Consider the following 18,074-nt stretch of genomic DNA (forward strand, 5'->3'; position numbering starts at 1 on the left):
GCGCAGGGATTAAATGGAGGGTGAGAGGAGCCTGTTGGCAAAACAAACCTCATTAGCCCCTAATTTGCTCCTCACGTCACATAAATCTTCACTAGACTCGGGGAACACGAGGGATAATTGAGTTGGTGCGGGTCGGGCGGGGGTCGGACGACCCCTCACTGTGCCCATTTGCATAATAGCGCCTAATAGTCAGCTCTTTGGCTCTGATTAGGATCCGACCTGTTCCACTTCTCCACACTTTCCCCGGACTCGGGGCTCTAAGCAAACAAATGGGCGCAGGGGGAGGCCCAGATGGCGACTTTATGCAGATTTGCCCGACGCCATTTGAATAACGCGAGCGCTAATAGATCCGCCAGGGGCAATAACCGCCCGTAACGCAGGGCCTCTACATCTTAACAATGAGATTTAATTGACAACATTGCGACTCTCTATCCGCGACATTTACTATTCATTCCGCTCGGCCGACATTTATCTTCCGTAATAAAGCGACGGGCGTTATTAACCCTCTCATTTACCTGCCACGTGTCTCGTGCAAATGATCCTGCACAACTAGAGCTTTCCCCCAATCACCTGCTGTCTACTTTTTCTGTCTGTCTGTCTCTAGTGTCTACTTTCGCTATAGACTGTCTGTCTCTCTCTTGTGTCTGCTTTCTCTATAGACGGTCTGTCTCTTGTGTCTGCTTTCTCTATAGACTGTCTGTCTCTCTAGTGTCTACTTTCTCTATAGACTGTCTGTCTGTCTCTCTAGTGTCTGCTTTCTCTATAGACTGTCTGTCTGTCTCTCTAGTGTCTGCTTTCTCTATAGACTGTCTGTCTCTCTCTCTCTCTCTAGTGTCTACTTTCTCTATAGACTGTCTGTCTCTCTCTTGTGTCTGCTTTCTCTATAGACGGTCTGTCTCTTGTGTCTGCTTTCTCTATAGACTGTCTGTCTCTCTCTCTAGTGTCTACTTTCTCTATAGACTGTCTGTCTCTCTCTTGTGTCTGCTTTCTCTATAGACTGTCTGTCTGTCTCTCTAGTGTCTGCTTTCTCTATAGACTGTCTGTCTCTTTCTCTTGTGTCTACTTTCTCTATAGACTGTCTCTCTCTAGTGTCTGCTTTCTCTATCGACTGTCTCTGTCTCTCTAGTGTCTGCTTTCTCTATAGACTGTGTCTCTTTCTCTTGTGTCTGCTTTCTCTATAGACTGACTGACTGTCTCTGGTGTCTGTTTTCTCTATAGACTGTCTGTCTGTCTCTAGTGTCTGCTTTCTCTATAGACTGTCTCTCTCTATTGTCTGCTTTCTCTATAGACTGTCTGTCTCTCTCTACTGTCTGCTTTCTCTATAGACTGTCTGTCTGCAATTACAATTAACAATGTCTGTAGCAGTAGTAGTTGTAGCAGGAGCAGCAGTAGTAGTTGTAGCAGGAGCAGCAGTAGTAGTTGTAGCAGGAGCAGCAGTAGTAGTTGTAGCAGGAGCAGCAGTAGTAGTTGTAGCAGGAGCAGCAGTAGTAGTTGTAGCAGGAGCAGCAGTAGTAGTTGTAGCAGGAGCAGCAGTAGTAGTTGTAGCAGGAGCAGCAGTAGTAGTTGTAGCAGGAGCAGCAGTAGTAGTTGTAGCAGGAGCAGCAGTAGTAGTTGTAGCAGGAGCAACAGTAGTAGTTGTAGCAGGAGCAGCAGTAGTAGTTGTAGCAGGAGCAGCAGTAGTAGTTGTAGCAGGAGCAGCAGTAGTAGTTGTAGCAGGAGCAGCAGCAGTATTTGTAGCAGGAGCAGCAGTAGTAGTTGTAGCAGGAGCAGCAGTAGTAGTTGTAGCAGGAGCAGCAGTAGTAGTTGTAGCAGGAGCAGCAGTAGTAGTTGTAGTAGGAGCAGCAGTAGTAGTTGGAGCAGGAGCAGCAGTAGTAGTTGTAGCAGGAGCAGCAGTAGTAGTTGTAGCAGGAGCAGCAGTAGTAGTTGTAGCAGGAGCAGCAGTAGTAGTTGTAGCAGGAGCAGCAGTAGTAGTTGTAGCAGGAGCAGCAGTAGTAGTTGTAGCAGGAGCAGCAGTAGTAGTTGTAGCAGGAGCAGCAGTAGTAGTTGTAGCAGGAGCAGCAGTAGTAGTTGTAGCAGGAGCAGCAGTAGTAGTTGTAGTAGGAGCAGCAGTAGTAGTTGGAGCAGGAGCAGCAGTAGTAGTTGTAGCAGGAGCAGCAGTAGTAGTTGTAGCAGGAGCAGCAGTAGTAGTTGTAGCAGGAGCAGCAGTAGTAGTTGTAGCAGGAGCAGCAGCAGTAGTTGGAGCAGGAGCAGCAGTAGTAGTTGGAGCAGGAGCAGCAGTAGTAGTTGTAGCAGGAGCAGCAGTAGTAGTTGTAGCAGGAGCAGCAGTAGTAGTTGGAGCAGGAGCAGCAGTAGTAGTTGGAGCAGGAGCAGCAGTAGTAGTTGGAGCAGGAGCAGCAGTAGTAGTTGTAGCAGGAGCAGCAGTAGTAGTTGGAGCAGGAGCAGCAGTAGTAGTTGGAGCAGGAGCAGCAGTAGTAGTTGGAGCAGGAGCAGCAGTAGTAGTTGGAGCAGGAGCAGGAGGATCAGGGTGACAGTTGCTGCACAAAGACCTTTTTGTCAGAATTCGATTTCCTTCTAAACCAAATTTAGGAAAATACAGTTAAGTGCCTTTTATTATTATTTTTAACTTGACCTTTTATCAACCTCCATCTCAAAATGTCCCCGGAGACCTCCCCTTTCTATTTGACCAATTAGAGGGGCCGCTGGTATTTAATGACATTTGGCCTCACAGGTCCCGGGACAAACGGAACATTTGCGGCACATTGGGATTTTCCTTCTGTTTCCTTTACTCTCTGTCACTTGATACAATATAACAGGAGTCAGGTCTCCCCCAGGTCTGTTATCAACTGATTCTTATACTTATTCTTATTGTATCACTGCTATTGAGTCTAATGGATCTTTTCTTTTTTAGCAAATGCTTTAAAGGGCAAATAAAACATATAGGTGTTATCTGTGTGCCCACAGCATTCCTTCTCTGTATATTTGTATTTATACATATGGGAGGAGGAGGTGCCATATTGATTCCCTTAGACAGTACAGTATGAGGGTATAGCTTATTGTGTGCCCAGAACATTCCTTCTCTGTATATTTGTATTTATACATATGGGAGGAGGAGGTGCCATATTGATTCCCTTAGACAGTACAGTATGAGGGTATAGCTTATTGTGTGCCCAGAACATTCCTTCTCTGTATATTTGTATTTATACATATGGGAGGAGGGAGGTGCCATATTGATTCCCTTAGACAGTACAGTATGAGGGTATAGCTTATTGTGTGCCCAGAACATTCCTTCTCTGTATATTTGTATTTATACATATGGGAGGAGGTGCCATATTGATTCCCGTAGACAGTACAGTATGAGGGTATAGCTTATTGTGTGCCCAGAACATTCCTTCTCTGTATATTTGTATTTATACATATGGGAAGGAGGTGCCATATTGATTCCCTTAGACAGTACAGTATGAGGGTATAGCTTATTGTGTGCCCAGAACATTCCTTCTCTGTATATTTGTATTTATACATATGGGAGGAGGGAGGTGCCATATTGATTCCCTTAGACAGTACAGTATGAGGGTATAGCTTATTGTGTGCCCAGAACATTCCTTCTCTGTATATTTGTATTTATACATATGGGAGGAGGGAGGTGCCATATTGATTCCCTTAGACAGTACAGTATGAGAGTATAGCTTATTGTGTGCCCAGAACATTCCTTCTCTGTATATTTGTATTTATACATATGGGAGGAGGGAGGTGCCATATTGATTCCCTTAGACAGTACAGTATGAGGGTATAGCTTATTGTGTGCCCAGAACATTCCTTCTCTGTATATTTGTATTATACATATGGGAGGAGGGAGGTGCCATATTGATTCCCTTAGACAGTACAGTATGAGGGTATAGCTTATTGTGTGCCCAGAACATTCCTTCTCTGTATATTTGTATTTATACATATGGGAGGAGGGAGGTGCCATATTGATTCCCTTAGACAGTACAGTATGAGGGTATAGCTTATTGTGTGCCCAGAACATTCCTTCTCTGTATATTTGTATTTATACATATGGGAGGAGGAGGTGCCATATTGATTCCCTTAGACAGTACAGTATGAGGGTATAGCTTATTGTGTGCCCAGAACATTCCTTCTCTGTATATTTGTATTATACATATGGGAGGAGGAGGTGCCATATTGATTCCCTTAGACAGTACAGTATGAGGGTATAGCTTATTGTGTGCCCAGAACATTCCTTCTCTGTATATTTGTATTTATACATATGGGAGGAGGAGGTGCCATATTGATTCCCTTAGACAGTACAGTATGAGGGTATAGCTTATTGTGTGCCCAGAACATTCCTGTGTATTGAGCTTTATGGAAGCAATATGGCAGCTGTGAGACATGGGCGGAGCTATTAGAGCAGACAGTGAGTGGGTCATTAGATGTAACACTTATTTATCAGAGGGAAGGAAACAGATTTGCACATTGTTACTGGTCCGTGAGTGTGAAATACCTGATGCTCATGACACAGGGTGCAGGGAGTCTATAGGATGTGAGTGAGGAATGCTCTGGGCACAAAGCAGTGACTGATGTACTTTTATATAAAGAGTTTCCTTGGTTCTGCGGCAGGGGGAATTCTAAGACAAAGTTATATTATGGGGTTGCTATGGTTCAGATGACCCTAGCAACCATGATTTACTCTGATTATCAGATTGGGAGAAGAGCAGGGAATAAAGGAATCATTTCAGTCTGTTCTTTGGTGGAGGATTGAGGGAAGAGAACAGCGAAAGTGTCAGGGAAGTGAGAGTTTGTAGTTTTATATCCCCTTTAACACAATCCATTGTAATGTTAACCCTTTGTGCAGTAGAAATGAATTCTGTGTGGTTGGGGGGCTGTTTGTATGTCTCGAGGGGAGGGGTTTGTTCTGTTCTGACCGGTGACCCTTTTTGTCCGGCAGGTTCAGGGGCACATGCCCCCCCTAATGATCCCGATATTCCCACACGACCAGCGCACGTTGGCAGCAGCAGCGGCTGCACAGCAGGGATTCCTCTTCCCCCCGGGACTTTCCTACAAACCAGGTAAGTCTCATACAGACCCACTGCTGCTGCTGGGAGTTGTAGTTCTGCAGCTTCAGCTTGTCTGCAATTTGTCCAACCCCCAAGAGGCAGTTCAGTGAAGCAATTAGCACTGTGGCCCCCTTGCTCTCCAAGCACACTCACACTCATAGGCACACTCACATTCAGTCACACTCACACTCATAGGCACACTGACACTCATAGTCACTCACAAGCACACTTTGGCACATTCATAGGCACATTCACACTCATAGTCACACTCACAGGCACACTCATAGTCACTCACACTCAATGGCACACTCATACCCACACTCATACCCACACTCACACTCATAGTCACTCACACTCATAGGCACACTCATGGTCACACTCACAAGCACACTCATAGTGGCTCACACTCATTAGCACACTCACAGGCACACTTATAGTCACTCACACATACACACTCATAGGCACACTCATAGGCACACTCACACTCATAGGCACACTCACACTCATAGGCACACTCATAGTTGCTCATACTCATAGGCACACTCACAGGCACACTTATAGTCACTCACACTCATAGGCACACTCATAGTTGCTCACACTCATAGGCACAGTCACACTCATATTCACACTCATAGTCACACTCACAGGCACACTCATAGTCGCTCACCCTCATAAGCACATTCATAGGCACACTCACAGGCACACTTATAGTCACTCACACTCATAGGCACACTCATAGTTGCTCACACTCAGGCACCCTCACACTCACAAGCACACTCATAGTCACTCACACTCATAGGCACACTCACAGGCACACTTATAGTCACTCACACTCAGGCACATACACACTCATAGGCACACTCACACTCATATTCACACTCATAGTCACACTCATGCTGAGTCTGTTTCTGTGCCTGAAATAATGCCCAGATCAGCAGAGTGATTATCCTGTGTAACCCTTCCAACACTTTCCTCTTGTCTCTATATATTAGGTACCTATCTAGTGTTACCAATCCCTATTTCTGTAGGGAAATGAGAGAGAGCAGACAGTAACCCTTCCAACACTTTCCTCTTGTCTCTATATATTAGGTACCTATCTAGTGTTACCAATCCCTATTTCTGTAGGGAAATGAGAGAGAGCAGACAGTAACCCTTCCAACACTTTCCTCTTGTCTCTATATATTAGGTACCTATCTAGTGTTACCAATCCCTATTTCTGTAGGGAAATGAGAGAGAGCAGACAGTAACCCTTCCAACACTTTCCTCTTGTCTCTATATATTAGGTACCTATCTAGTGCTACCAATCCCTATTTCTGTAGGGAAATGAGAGAGAGCAGACAGTAACCCTTCCAACACTTTCCTCTTGTCTCTATATATTAGGTACCTATCTAGTGTTACCAATCCCTATTTCTGTAGGGAAATGAGAGAGAGCAGACAGTAACCCTTCCAACACTTTCCTCTTGTCTCTATATATTAGGTACCTATCTAGTGTTACCAATCCCTATTTCTGTAGGGAAATGAGAGAGAGCAGACAGTAACCCTTCCAACACTTTCCTCTTGTCTCTATATATTAGGTACCTATCTAGTGCTACCAATCCCTATTTCTGTAGGGAAATGAGAGAGAGCAGACAGTAACCCTTCCAACACTTTCCTCTTGTCTCTATATATTAGGTACCTATCTAGTGTTACCAATCCCTATTTCTGTAGGGAAATGAGAGAGAGCAGACAGTAACCCTTCCAACACTTTCCTCTTGTCTCTATATATTAGGTACCTATCTAGTGCTACCAATCCCTATTTCTGTAGGGAAATGAGAGAGAGCAGACAGTAACCCTTCCAACACTTTCCTCTCGTCTCTATATATTAGGTCCCTATCTAGTGCATCTCTGGGCGGGAGGTTTAATTGGGGAGAAATAATGCAATAAAGGGAACATATTTGTGACATATGCAGATACGCTGGGAATTCGGGAGGCGACTGGATGTAAATTGGTTTTTCTATTGCCGGTGACAGCGGCGCAGATGTTTGGCGCTAATGGATTCCCGTAGTACAATGACACTTGCAGATATTGTCATGTTCATCAGAAATGTGGAAATTGGTTAAATCCTAAATAATAAACACTCTTATTCAGCGTTTGTGGCAGCGGTGAGATGTCAATCCAAATATCATGTGTTAATTAGAGAGGAAACGAGCGGCAGAGACACCGGCACCTAATGTCGCAGCTTCATTTCATTTAAATTAGAAGGGAAATAAAACGTAATATCTCAATCCATCTGCTCCCCAGTTGCTAGGTGACTGGCCTTAGCAACCAGGTTGGTACTTTAAATGCCAAGTTCGAGAAACGCAGAATGGAAGGTAATGCCCCAACTCAGAATAAAGGACAAGTTAACAACTTATTTGCTTGTTTCCATATAAGATGCCAGGGTTCATTATTGGGTTCCACCCCTGCTGTCCCTCTCCTGATTGGCTGAGGTTTTATCCTTTCAGTCCTGATTATCAGAATCCAAATTTATATGAAAAGGACGGGGACTTGCTGGGACTTGCGCCCCATTTTCTGCAGAACCAACAACAAGTTTAAATCTGAATCCAGAACACATGCCAAGGTATTCCCTGCCGCACCCCAATGCTCTGTTTAACCCAGTGTCGGACTGGCCCGGCGGGATACCGGGAAAATACCCGGTGGGCCCCGACCCTAGTGGGCCCCGCCGGGCCAGTCCCCCTCTCCCAAACTGTTTTTTAAAAATAATAAAAAAAAATCGGCGCATAGTAGCGCCGTTTGCGCATGCGCGCCGAGCGCCGTTTCCGTTTGCGCATGCGCACCGTTTGCGCATGCGCGATGCGCCGAGCACGGATTCGCCGAACAAGTAGGTAGCGGGGGCCAGAGGGGGGCCCTGGACACCAGTCCCGGTGGGCCCCGGACCCCCCAGTCCGACCCTGGTTTAACCCTTTCCAGAATCCAAACTGGGTGCAAGTAAGGGGGCCACTAGGACCCCAACAGTGTCTGATCTCAACAGAGCCAGGGCTGTCAAATCTGTATTCTCCCAGTGTACTTCAACTCCCAGCATCCCTTGAACTCCCAGCATCCCTTGAACTCAGCCCTTTTATCAGTTGCCTTTGGTTTGGCCTGAGAATAAAACCTGAGTTTCTTCCTTTAGAAATGAGTTACGAGTCTGTGCGGAACCTTCCGGTGCCCTAACGAGAGGGAACATTGTATTAATTGGATAATGAAGGGCAGTCTGTGCAGTCACTGGATAAAATCAATTAACCCTCAAGGTCTCAGTAAAGTGGAACCTCAAGAATCCCGATAGCAGTTTTCCTCATAGTGACTTGCACTGCCCCCCAGCAAAAATAAATAAAAATTGCCCCCCCCTTCACCTCCCTTAATGTTAACCCCAGGTGGTACAGAACATAGGACCCTGCCAGGACCCTTTTCTCTGCACCCCCCACACACAGTCACAGGGTCTACTCTACTGTCGTTACAGTGATTCCTAAAATCATTCCACTCCATTCCATTAATTGGGATTAACAGGGCAAGATGTAGACAGTAGGGCAAGATGGAGACAGTAGGGCAAGATGGAGACAGTAGGGAAAGATGGAGACAGTAGAAGAAAGATGGAGACAGTAGAGTAAGATGGAGGCAGTAGAGGAAGATGGAGACAGTAGAAGAAAGATGGAGACAGTAGAGTAAGATGGATACAGTAAGGAAAGATGGAGACAGTAGGACAAGATGGAGACAGTAGGACAAGATGGAGACAGTAGGACAAGAAGGAGACAGTAGGACAAGATGGAGACAGTAGGGCAAGATAGAGACAGTAGAAGAAAGATGGAGATAGTAGAGTAAGATGGAGACAGTAGGGCAAGATGGAGACAGTAGGGCGGAATGGAGACAGTAGGACAAGATGGAGACAGTAGAGTAAGATGGAGACAGTAGGGCAAGATGGAGACAGTAGAAGAAAGACAGAGACAGTAGAAGAAAGACGGAGACAGTAGAGTAAGACGGAGACAGTAGAGTAAGACGGAGACAGTAGAGTAAGATGGAAACAGTAGAACAAGAAGGAGACAGTAGGGCAAGAAGGAGACAGTAGGGCAAGATGGAGACAGTAGGGTGGAATGGAGACAGTAGGACAAGATGGAGACAGTAGGGCGGAATGGAGACAGTAGGACAAGATGGAGACAGTAGAGTAAGATGGAGACAGTTGAAGAAATTTGGTGACATTAGGGAAAGACGGAGACAGTAGAAGAAAGACGGAGACAGTAGAGTAAGACGGAGACAGTAGAGTAAGACGGAGACAGTAGGGTAGGATGGAGACAGTAGGGCAAGATGGAGACAGTAGAAGAAAGACGGAGACAGTAGGGCAAGATGGAGACAGTAGGACAAGATGGAGACTGTAGGGCAAGATGGAGACAGTAGGACAAGATGGAGACAGTAGGACAAGATGGAGACAGTAGGACAAGATGGAGACAGTAGGACAAGATGGAGACAGTAGGGCAAGATGGAGACATTAGGACAAGATGGAGACAGTAGGACAAGATGGAGACAGTAGGGCAAGATGGAGACATTAGGACAAGATGGAGACAGTAGGACAAGATGGAGACAGTAGGACAAGATGGAGACAGTAGGACAAGATGGAGACAGTAGGGCAAGATGGAGACAGTAGGACAAGATGGAGACAGTAGGACAAGATGGAGACAGTAGGACAAGATGGAGACAATAGGACAAGATGGAGACAGTAGGGCAAGATGGAGACATTAGGACAAGATGGAGACAGTAGGGCAAGATGGAGACAGTAGGGCAAGATGGAGACAATAGGACAAGATGGAGACAGTAGGGCAAGATGGAGACATTAGGACAAGATGGAGACAGTAGGGCAAGATGGAGACAATAGGACAAGATGGAGACAGTAGGGCAAGATGGAGACATTAGGACAAGATGGAGACAGTAGGGCAAGATGGAGACAGTAGGACAAGATGGAGACAGTAGGGGAAGATGGAGACAATACAAATCCGTTGTGGCAAGATGGCAAATGTTGTTGTGGTGTAAAGTCCTGATTAGATGTGGGGTTATATTCAGAAACACTGCAGCAGGAGCCTTAGCAAAATAATTTCATCAGAGAAGGAAGTTTATTTATTTTACATCAAGCGTATGATACAGAATGAATTCATCAGTTAGGAGGTATCTCTCCAGCCTCCTGTTACTGGAGTTTTTATATTGAAGAGTAAACATCATATCATTATCATTTCTCTCATTTGATTGGTTAAAAATGGCTTTATCATTATGATTGCTGCTAGTTTTGCATTATGCCAATTGCATGTATTATATTCCTCAGTCTCCAGGTTAACTTGAAACCTTTGAAGGTTTTCCCTTTTTTACTTGATTCATTGCTTCATATTAAACTTGCTTTGTCACCGGGCCAGTTTCTAAAGGCTACATTGCTAATTATTGTGAGCAGTCGTTTAATCCATTCATTGAGATCATTGATCATTAATAGATTCTAATGCTGAGCCCTAACAGTGGGTACTGGGAGTTGTATGTTAGTGACAGGTAAAAGCCCATACGTTGCGCAGCCCCATGTGATATAATTATCTATTTATCCACCGAGACAACAGAATACTTAGTATTACTATTTGCTGCCGCCTCCCAGTGTCAGTTTTATGGCTCCTGAGATATCACTTGGTTCCTTTTGTGTTGTTCCAAGACAATGACGACCCTAAATGGCTAAGTGCCTGCGCCCCCCCCCCCCGGGGCCCATAATAAAACCTATAACAATTTAGTGTCAGTCCTGAAGGATCAAATTAAAAAAACATATTTCTCTCTTTACGAGCCCATTAAACGTCTCTGTCCCAACGCAGATAATGACCTTGGTGATTATGTGCCCAACACAAACCTTGGCCGTAATCGTTACTTGACCAGAAGAGCCTTTCTCTGTTCTTCTTAATTGCTTCTAACATAGGGGCACTCGGTATCCCCCCACCCCCGGAGAATCTCACCGCGCCTCATTGACTTTCCCTTTTATCCAGGTTCTCTCCAACAGGAAGGAATTGGGGTAACTGGTGGGTTCCAAAATTAGAACCTAACCCTAAACTGGTCAAATGACCCCTCATCCCATTATTTAGTACAAGTTCTTTTCAGTTTTTCATTTCAGCACTTGCCATAGACACTATTGGGTTCAATTGGGCAAAGGTCGTTGGCCACCTCATCAAATGAGCCACCTTAAGGTACAGGCAAAATCGGCTCCAAATTTATCCAGAGGGAGGTGGATAAGAACATTGAGAAGTCTGGTTTCAGTGAAGGCAGGAGCCTTTGCAGCAGTGCCATATTCCAAGACTTTGCTCTCATTGCCAAGCCTTGGCTCTATGTTCCCCCTAGTGGCAGAATTGATACTAAATATTATATCAGGCTGCGAGTGTCCCTTTAATGCTGTTTTGTGCCGAAATCCAGTGGGATCTGCTCTGTTTACTCAACAAAATCTGTTCCAATATTGCGAATGAATAATTCATGATATTTAAAGAAATAAAACCCCGAGTCGGACAAGATGGCGACTCCCGCTGATCTCACAAACGCTGATGTCTTCTCCTTAAAGCTTCATTAATTCTGTCCCCCCCCCCAATATGATTCCCTTAAACTCTAACACGGGATCCGAAAGGAAACAATGTTTAAAGCAAATAGGGACGTTTATACGTGAGCAGATAATTCAGCGGAAAAGAAAGGAATTATCGGACACAGATCGGCGCTCGGGGAGATTACGTTGATTTGTTTCATTTCCGAGGGGATAAAAAAAACAAGAAATCAACAGCAAACGAAAATCAACCTCATGGAAGGAAGAAAATACTATGAGATATTTTGAATATTGCTCGGTGGGATGCCGGCACAATATAGCGTTAGTGAGCGCATTGTAGCAAATCCTTATGTGCAATCAGAAGCCAATTGTTACTGGACTGTGCCGCACGACACACTGTGCCCAATGGGCTGATCAGCTTTTATGGAGAAAATGCAAAGAGAACGGCGAGATTTAGATTAGGAGCTCACTCTTCTTTAACCTAATGTTAATGGCCACTTGGCTGGGTGTCGCCTCATGCGGCCGCCGGAGACAGAAAAGTTTCTCCTTGAAAGGTTTGTGTTTTGTTGGGAAAAAAACATGGAGTCTTAGAGTCGCTTGTCTTTCTACTGGCTTAAAGGGAATGGTAGTGGGGCATGATGGAGACTGAAAAGCAATAAAGAGACTATGAAGCATATTTGAGGTAATAAGGCAAGATGGAGACAGTAGGACAAGATGGAGACAGTAGGGCAAGATGGAGACAGTAGGACAAGATGGAGACAGTAGGACAAGATGGAGATAGTAAGGCAAGATTAAGACAGTAGGGCAACATGGAGACAGTAGGACAACATAGAGACAGTGGGACAAGATGAAGACAGTAAGGCAAGATTGAGACAGTAGGACAAGATGGAGACAGTAGGACAAGATGGAGACAGTAGGACAAGATGGAGACAGTAGGACAAGATGGAGACAGTAGGACAAGATGGAGACAGTAGGACAAGATGGAGACAGTGTAGGGCAAGATGGAGACAGTAGGGCAAGATGGAGACAGTAGGACAAGATGGAGACATTAGAGCAAGATGGAGACAGTAGGGCAAGATGGAGACAGTAGGGCAAGATGGAGACAGTAGGGCAAGATGGAGACAGTAGGACAAGATGGAGACAGTAGGGCAAAATGGAGACAGTAGGGCAAGATGGAGACAGAAGGGCATGATGGATGTAGACAATAGGGCAAGATGGAGACAGTAGGGCAAGATGGAGACAGTAGGGCAAGATGGAAACAGTAGGGCAAGATGGAGACAGTAGGGCAAGATGGAGACAGTAAGACAAGATGGAGACAGTAGGACAAGATGGAGACAGTAGGACAAGATGGAGATAGTAAGGCAAGATTAAGACAGTAGGGCAACATGGAGACAGTAGGACAACATAGAGACAGTGGGACAAGATGAAGACAGTAAGGCAAGATTGAGACAGTAGGACAAGATGGAGACAGTAGGACAAGATGGAGACAGTAGGACAAGATGGAGACAGTAGGACAAGATGGAGACAGTAGGACAAGATGGAGACAGTAGGACAAGATGGAGACAGTAGGACAAGATGGAGACAGTGTAGGGCAAGATGGAGACAGTAGGGCAAGATGGAGACAGTAGGACAAGATGGAGACATTAGAGCAAGATGGAGACAGTAGGGCAAGATGGAGACAGTAGGGCAAGATGGAGACAGTAGGGCAAGATGGAGACAGTAGGACAAGATGGAGACAGTAGGGCAAGATGGAGACAGTAGGGCAAGATGGAGACAGAAGGGCATGATGGATGTAGACAATAGGGCAAGATGGAGACAGTAGGGCAAGATGGAGACAGTAGGGCAAGATGGAAACAGTAGGGCAAGATGGAGACAGTAGGGCAAGATGGAGACAGTAAGACAAGATGGAGACAGTAGGACAAGATGGAGACAGTAGGGCAAGATGGAAACAGTAGGATAAGATGGAGACAGTAGGACAAGATGGAAACAGGAGGACAAGATGGAGACAGTAGGGCAAGAAAAAGACAGTAGGTGAGATTTTCTCATGAACACGTTGTACTAACAGATGGGTGTAAAGTGAATTTTCCGTCAGTGTATTGTTTGTGTATGTGCCCCTCCCCCCGCTAAAATTCCCACCTTTCCAGGTAATGGCTTCCTCCTGCGTGTGGTCATTGCTGTTTCGCTTGTACCCGCTATGCCCGACTCAGTACCTAACCCTGTGCCTGTTGTTCCTCCCCGCAGGTGATAACTACCCCATGCAGTTCATTCCATCTACAATGGCAGCCGCCGCCGCTTCTGGGCTCAGTCCGTTGCAACTGCAGGTAGGTACAGTGACTGTCAGGTAGAAACTGGCATTTAGGCACAACTGGCAGGTAGAATCTGTTATTATGGGCAATGAATGTGGGAGACGCTCTCCTCTAATTGGTCCCAACCTGCACAACAGCAGAGAAGAATCTGATAAAGCAAATAATAAATATATTTTATACTTTTATAAATTCGCTCATTGCTCGTAAATTTGCCGCCGGCGCTGACACCTGCTTCCCTCAGCGATTTTAATGCTTTTTTTTTTTTTAGGCAGAAGGGCCGGGGGGGGGGCTAATGTGACAGTCACGTAAATAAGGCATTTAAATAAGAGACTGGCTGTGAGTTGCTCCGTCGGATCAGCGCCGCCTTTTATTGAGAAATATTATTCTCCTGTCCCAATAGATTCACAGGGGGATAACGTCACTCACTGATTCCTATTTCACTGCTGAAAAAGCAAAATCTCGTTTTTGGGTAAAGTTCCCCTTTGTGTATTATAATGACGGCAGTGGGATATTTGGGGGGACGGGGGTTAATGTGGTCTGATTCTTGGGGCAGGTGACGGATTTACCTGTCTCCCGATCAATTGGCCTCGACACCCCCCGCCTGGGCAAATAAGAGCGGCCGGCTAATTAAAATCTCCCGGCGTGTCAGCATATTGGTAATGCATTATTTTAATCCATTTATTTTGTTTATGAAACGGTGACATATGTTTAGATTGGGAAATATATGAGGCTGAAAAAATCACTTTATTGGAGAAAATTAATTTCCTCAATGCCGTGCCGGTAATGTGCTCAGTCACCCGGGCACTGCCACTCTCAACTGACAGTTACTCACTCCCTGCCCGATTCCACCGCCTTAACCCTGTCTCTGCCACTCTCAACTGACAGTTACTCACTCCCTGCCCGATTCCACCGCCTTAACCCTGTCTCTGCCACTCTCAACTGACAGTTACTCACACCGTGCAGGATTCCACTGCCTTAACTCTGTCTGTGCCACTCTCAACTGACAGTTACTCACTCCCTACCGGATTCCACTACCTTAACCATGTCTCTGCCACTCTCAACTGACAGTTACTCGCTCCTTGCCGGATTCCGCCACCTTAACCCTGTCTCTGCCACTCTCAACTGACATTTACTCACTCCCTGCAGGATTCCACCTCCTTAACTCTGTCTCTGCCACTCTCAACTGACAGTTACTCACTCCCTACCAGATTCCACTACCTTAACCATGTCTCTGCCACTCTCAACTGACAGTTACTTGCTCCTTGCCGGATTCCACTGCCTTAACCCTATCTCTGCCACTGCCTTAACCCTATCTCTGCCACTCTCAACTGACAGTTGCTCACTCCCTGACAGATTCCACTGCCATAACCCTGTCTCTGCCACCACCTTCAAACTGCCCTCCAATAACCAGCCTTTTCCCCAATATCTTTCCATAAATTATTGTAACCTTGATCCTCCTATAATTCCCGGGGGTGGAGGGCAGATTTCTACATTGGCCTTTCTGCTATGAAAAGGTTAATTATCCCCTGAGAATTCCCTTTATTCTCTGCTTCTCTTTCGTCCTTTTATTTTATCATTTCTGACTCAAAATATCGATTGCGTCTACCTCTGGAGAATATCAATTATTTATTCCTATAAAAACCTTGGTTTGCGCCTCGTGTTTGGTGCATGTTAATGGGGCGACCCCCTTTGCCCCCCGCCTGCTGTAATTAAAGCACATTCTTGGGATCACATTAGATATATTCTGAAGAATATGCTTTAAATTAAACTGACCAACTGCAAATTGTCTTTTCTATCTCACTGTCTCTATTAAATATCATTTTATCTTCACTTTACTAAGTGTTTTTGCCAGGAATGAGCCCCTTATACTGAATTGTATAAATCTCATATAAATCTCTCACTGCCTTAACCCCTTCCTTGCCAGAGTGCATGGGAATGGCAGCCGGCGGGGTGGGTAGGTGAGACAGGGAAAATGAGTTTAACAGCAGGTAGGTGTCTGGGTCAGGAACGAGAGAGAGAGAAACTGTCAGCGGAAATTCCTCGCAAAGATGTTATTTCGCAGGCCCGGTCCCTGACAGATTGTTCACTTTGTGAGATCACAGGAGAGAGAGTGTCATATTGTTACCCTGCAGTTCCGCATTCATTAACCCCCGACAGTCATTAGATCAGTCACTCGCAAACTACAGACGCCGGGGGAATGGCAACAAAAAATCCTTCTTTTATTATTCTGCTATAGTTCCCCTTTAATTCAGGATCCCCTTGCTTTCTCCACTTTTTTATTTGCGCTTGGAATAAATATATATATATATAATTGTATAAAGCAGGATTAGATAGGATCTGTGCAGCCACTGGGACAGAATGTTCTGTTATACAGATAGCTAGAATCTCAGCTGCCATAAAGCAGGACAGGACTGCTGCTTACAATGGGGATCAGATAGGATCTGTGCAGCCACTGGACAGAATGTTCTGTTATACAGATAGCTAGAATCTCAGCTGCCATAAAGCAGGACAGGACTGCTGCTTACAATGGGGATCAGATAGGATCTGTGCAGCCACTGGCACAGAATGTTCTGTTATACAGATAGCTAGAATCTCAGCTGCCATAAAGCAGGGCAGGACTGCTGCTTACAATGGGGATCAGGTAAGATCTGTGCAGCCACTGGGACAGAATGTTCTGTTATACAGATAGCTAGAATCTCAGCTGCCATAAAGCAGGACAGGACTGCTGCTTACTATGGGGATCAGATAGGATCTGTGCAGCCACTGGGACAGAATGTTCTGTTATACAGATAGCTAGAATCTCAGCTGCCATAAAGCAGGACAGGACTGCTGCTTACAATGGGGATCAGATAGGATCTGTGCAGCCACTGGGACAGAATGTTCTGTTATACAGATAGCTAGAATCTCAGCTGCCATAAAGCAGGGCAGGACTGCTGCTTACAATGGGGATCAGATAGGATCTGTGCAGCCACTGGGACAGAATGTTCTGTTATACAGATAGCTAGAATCTCAGCTGCCATAAAGCAGGACAGGACTGCTGCTTACAATGGGGATCAGATAGGATCTGTGCAGCCACTGGGACAGAATGTTCTGTTATACAGATAGCTAGAATCTCAGCTGCCATAAAGCAGGACAGGACTGTTGCTTACAATGGGGATCAGATAGGATCTGTGCAGCCACTGGGACAGAATGTTCTGTTATACAGATAGCTAAAATCTCAGCTGCCATAAAGCAGGGCAGGACTGCTGCTTACAATGGGGATCAGATAGGATAGGATCTGTGCAGCCACTGGGACAGAATGTTCTGTTATACAGATAGCTAGAATCTCAGCTGCCATAAAGCAGGACAGGACTGCTGCTTACAATGGGGATCAGATAGGATCTGTGCAGCCACTGGGACTGAATGTTCTGTTATACAGATAGAATCTCAGCTGCCATAAAGCAGGACAGGACTGCTGCTTACAATGGGGATCAGATAGGATCTGTGCAGCCACTGGGACAGAATGTTCTGTTATACAGATAGCTAGAATCTCAGCTGCCATAAAGCAGGACAGGACTGTTGCTTACAATGGGGATCAGATAGGATCTGTGCAGCCACTGGGACAGAATGTTCTGTTATACAGATAGCTAGAATCTCAGCTGCCATAAAGCAGGGCAGGACTGCTGCTTACAATGGGGATCAGATAGGATAGGATCTGTGCAGCCACTGGGACAGAATGTTCTGTTATACAGATAGCTAGAATCTCAGCTGCCATAAAGCAGGACAGGACTGCTGCTTACAATGGGGATCAGATAGGATCTGTGCAGCCACTGGGACTGAATGTTCTGTTATACAGATAGAATCTCAGCTGCCATAAAGCAGGACAGGACTGCTGCTTACAATGGGGATCAGATAGGATCTGTGCAGCCACTGGGACAGAATGTTCTGTTATACAGATAGCTAGAATCTCAGCTGCCATAAAGCAGGACAGGACTGCTGCTTACAATGGGGACAGAATGTTTTATTATACAGAATCTCAGGCAGTAAAACAATGGGAGAGAGGGAATTTGTTGGGTTTGAGATGTACAGTCGGACGTTTGTGATGCAGAATAAAATAAATGTGACGCTGAGTAAAACATAAAATTCAGGGGGGGGGGACTCGGAGCTGTGACAGTGGCTGGTAAG

The 18,074-nt window shown here is 45.5% G+C and overlaps 1 protein-coding gene across 7 annotated transcripts in view; it reads left to right on the forward strand.

Annotated features, from left to right (window-relative positions):
• Nucleotides 1-18,074, forward strand: part of LOC108713441 (transcription factor Sox-6) — a 261,335-nt gene that overhangs the window by 197,137 nt on the left and 46,124 nt on the right. For all 7 annotated transcript variants that reach the window (XM_041589672.1, XM_041589669.1, XM_041589668.1 and 4 more), the window contains 2 exons: nt 4,943-5,063; nt 13,846-13,925. In XM_041589672.1, coding sequence (XP_041445606.1) covers nt 4,943-5,063; nt 13,846-13,925 — 201 coding nt within the window. The remainder of the gene's footprint in view (nt 1-4,942; nt 5,064-13,845; nt 13,926-18,074) is intronic.

This window comes from Xenopus laevis, chromosome 4L, assembly GCF_017654675.1.
Source record: "Xenopus laevis strain J_2021 chromosome 4L, Xenopus_laevis_v10.1, whole genome shotgun sequence".
NCBI classification, from domain to species: domain Eukaryota; kingdom Metazoa; phylum Chordata; class Amphibia; order Anura; family Pipidae; genus Xenopus; species Xenopus laevis.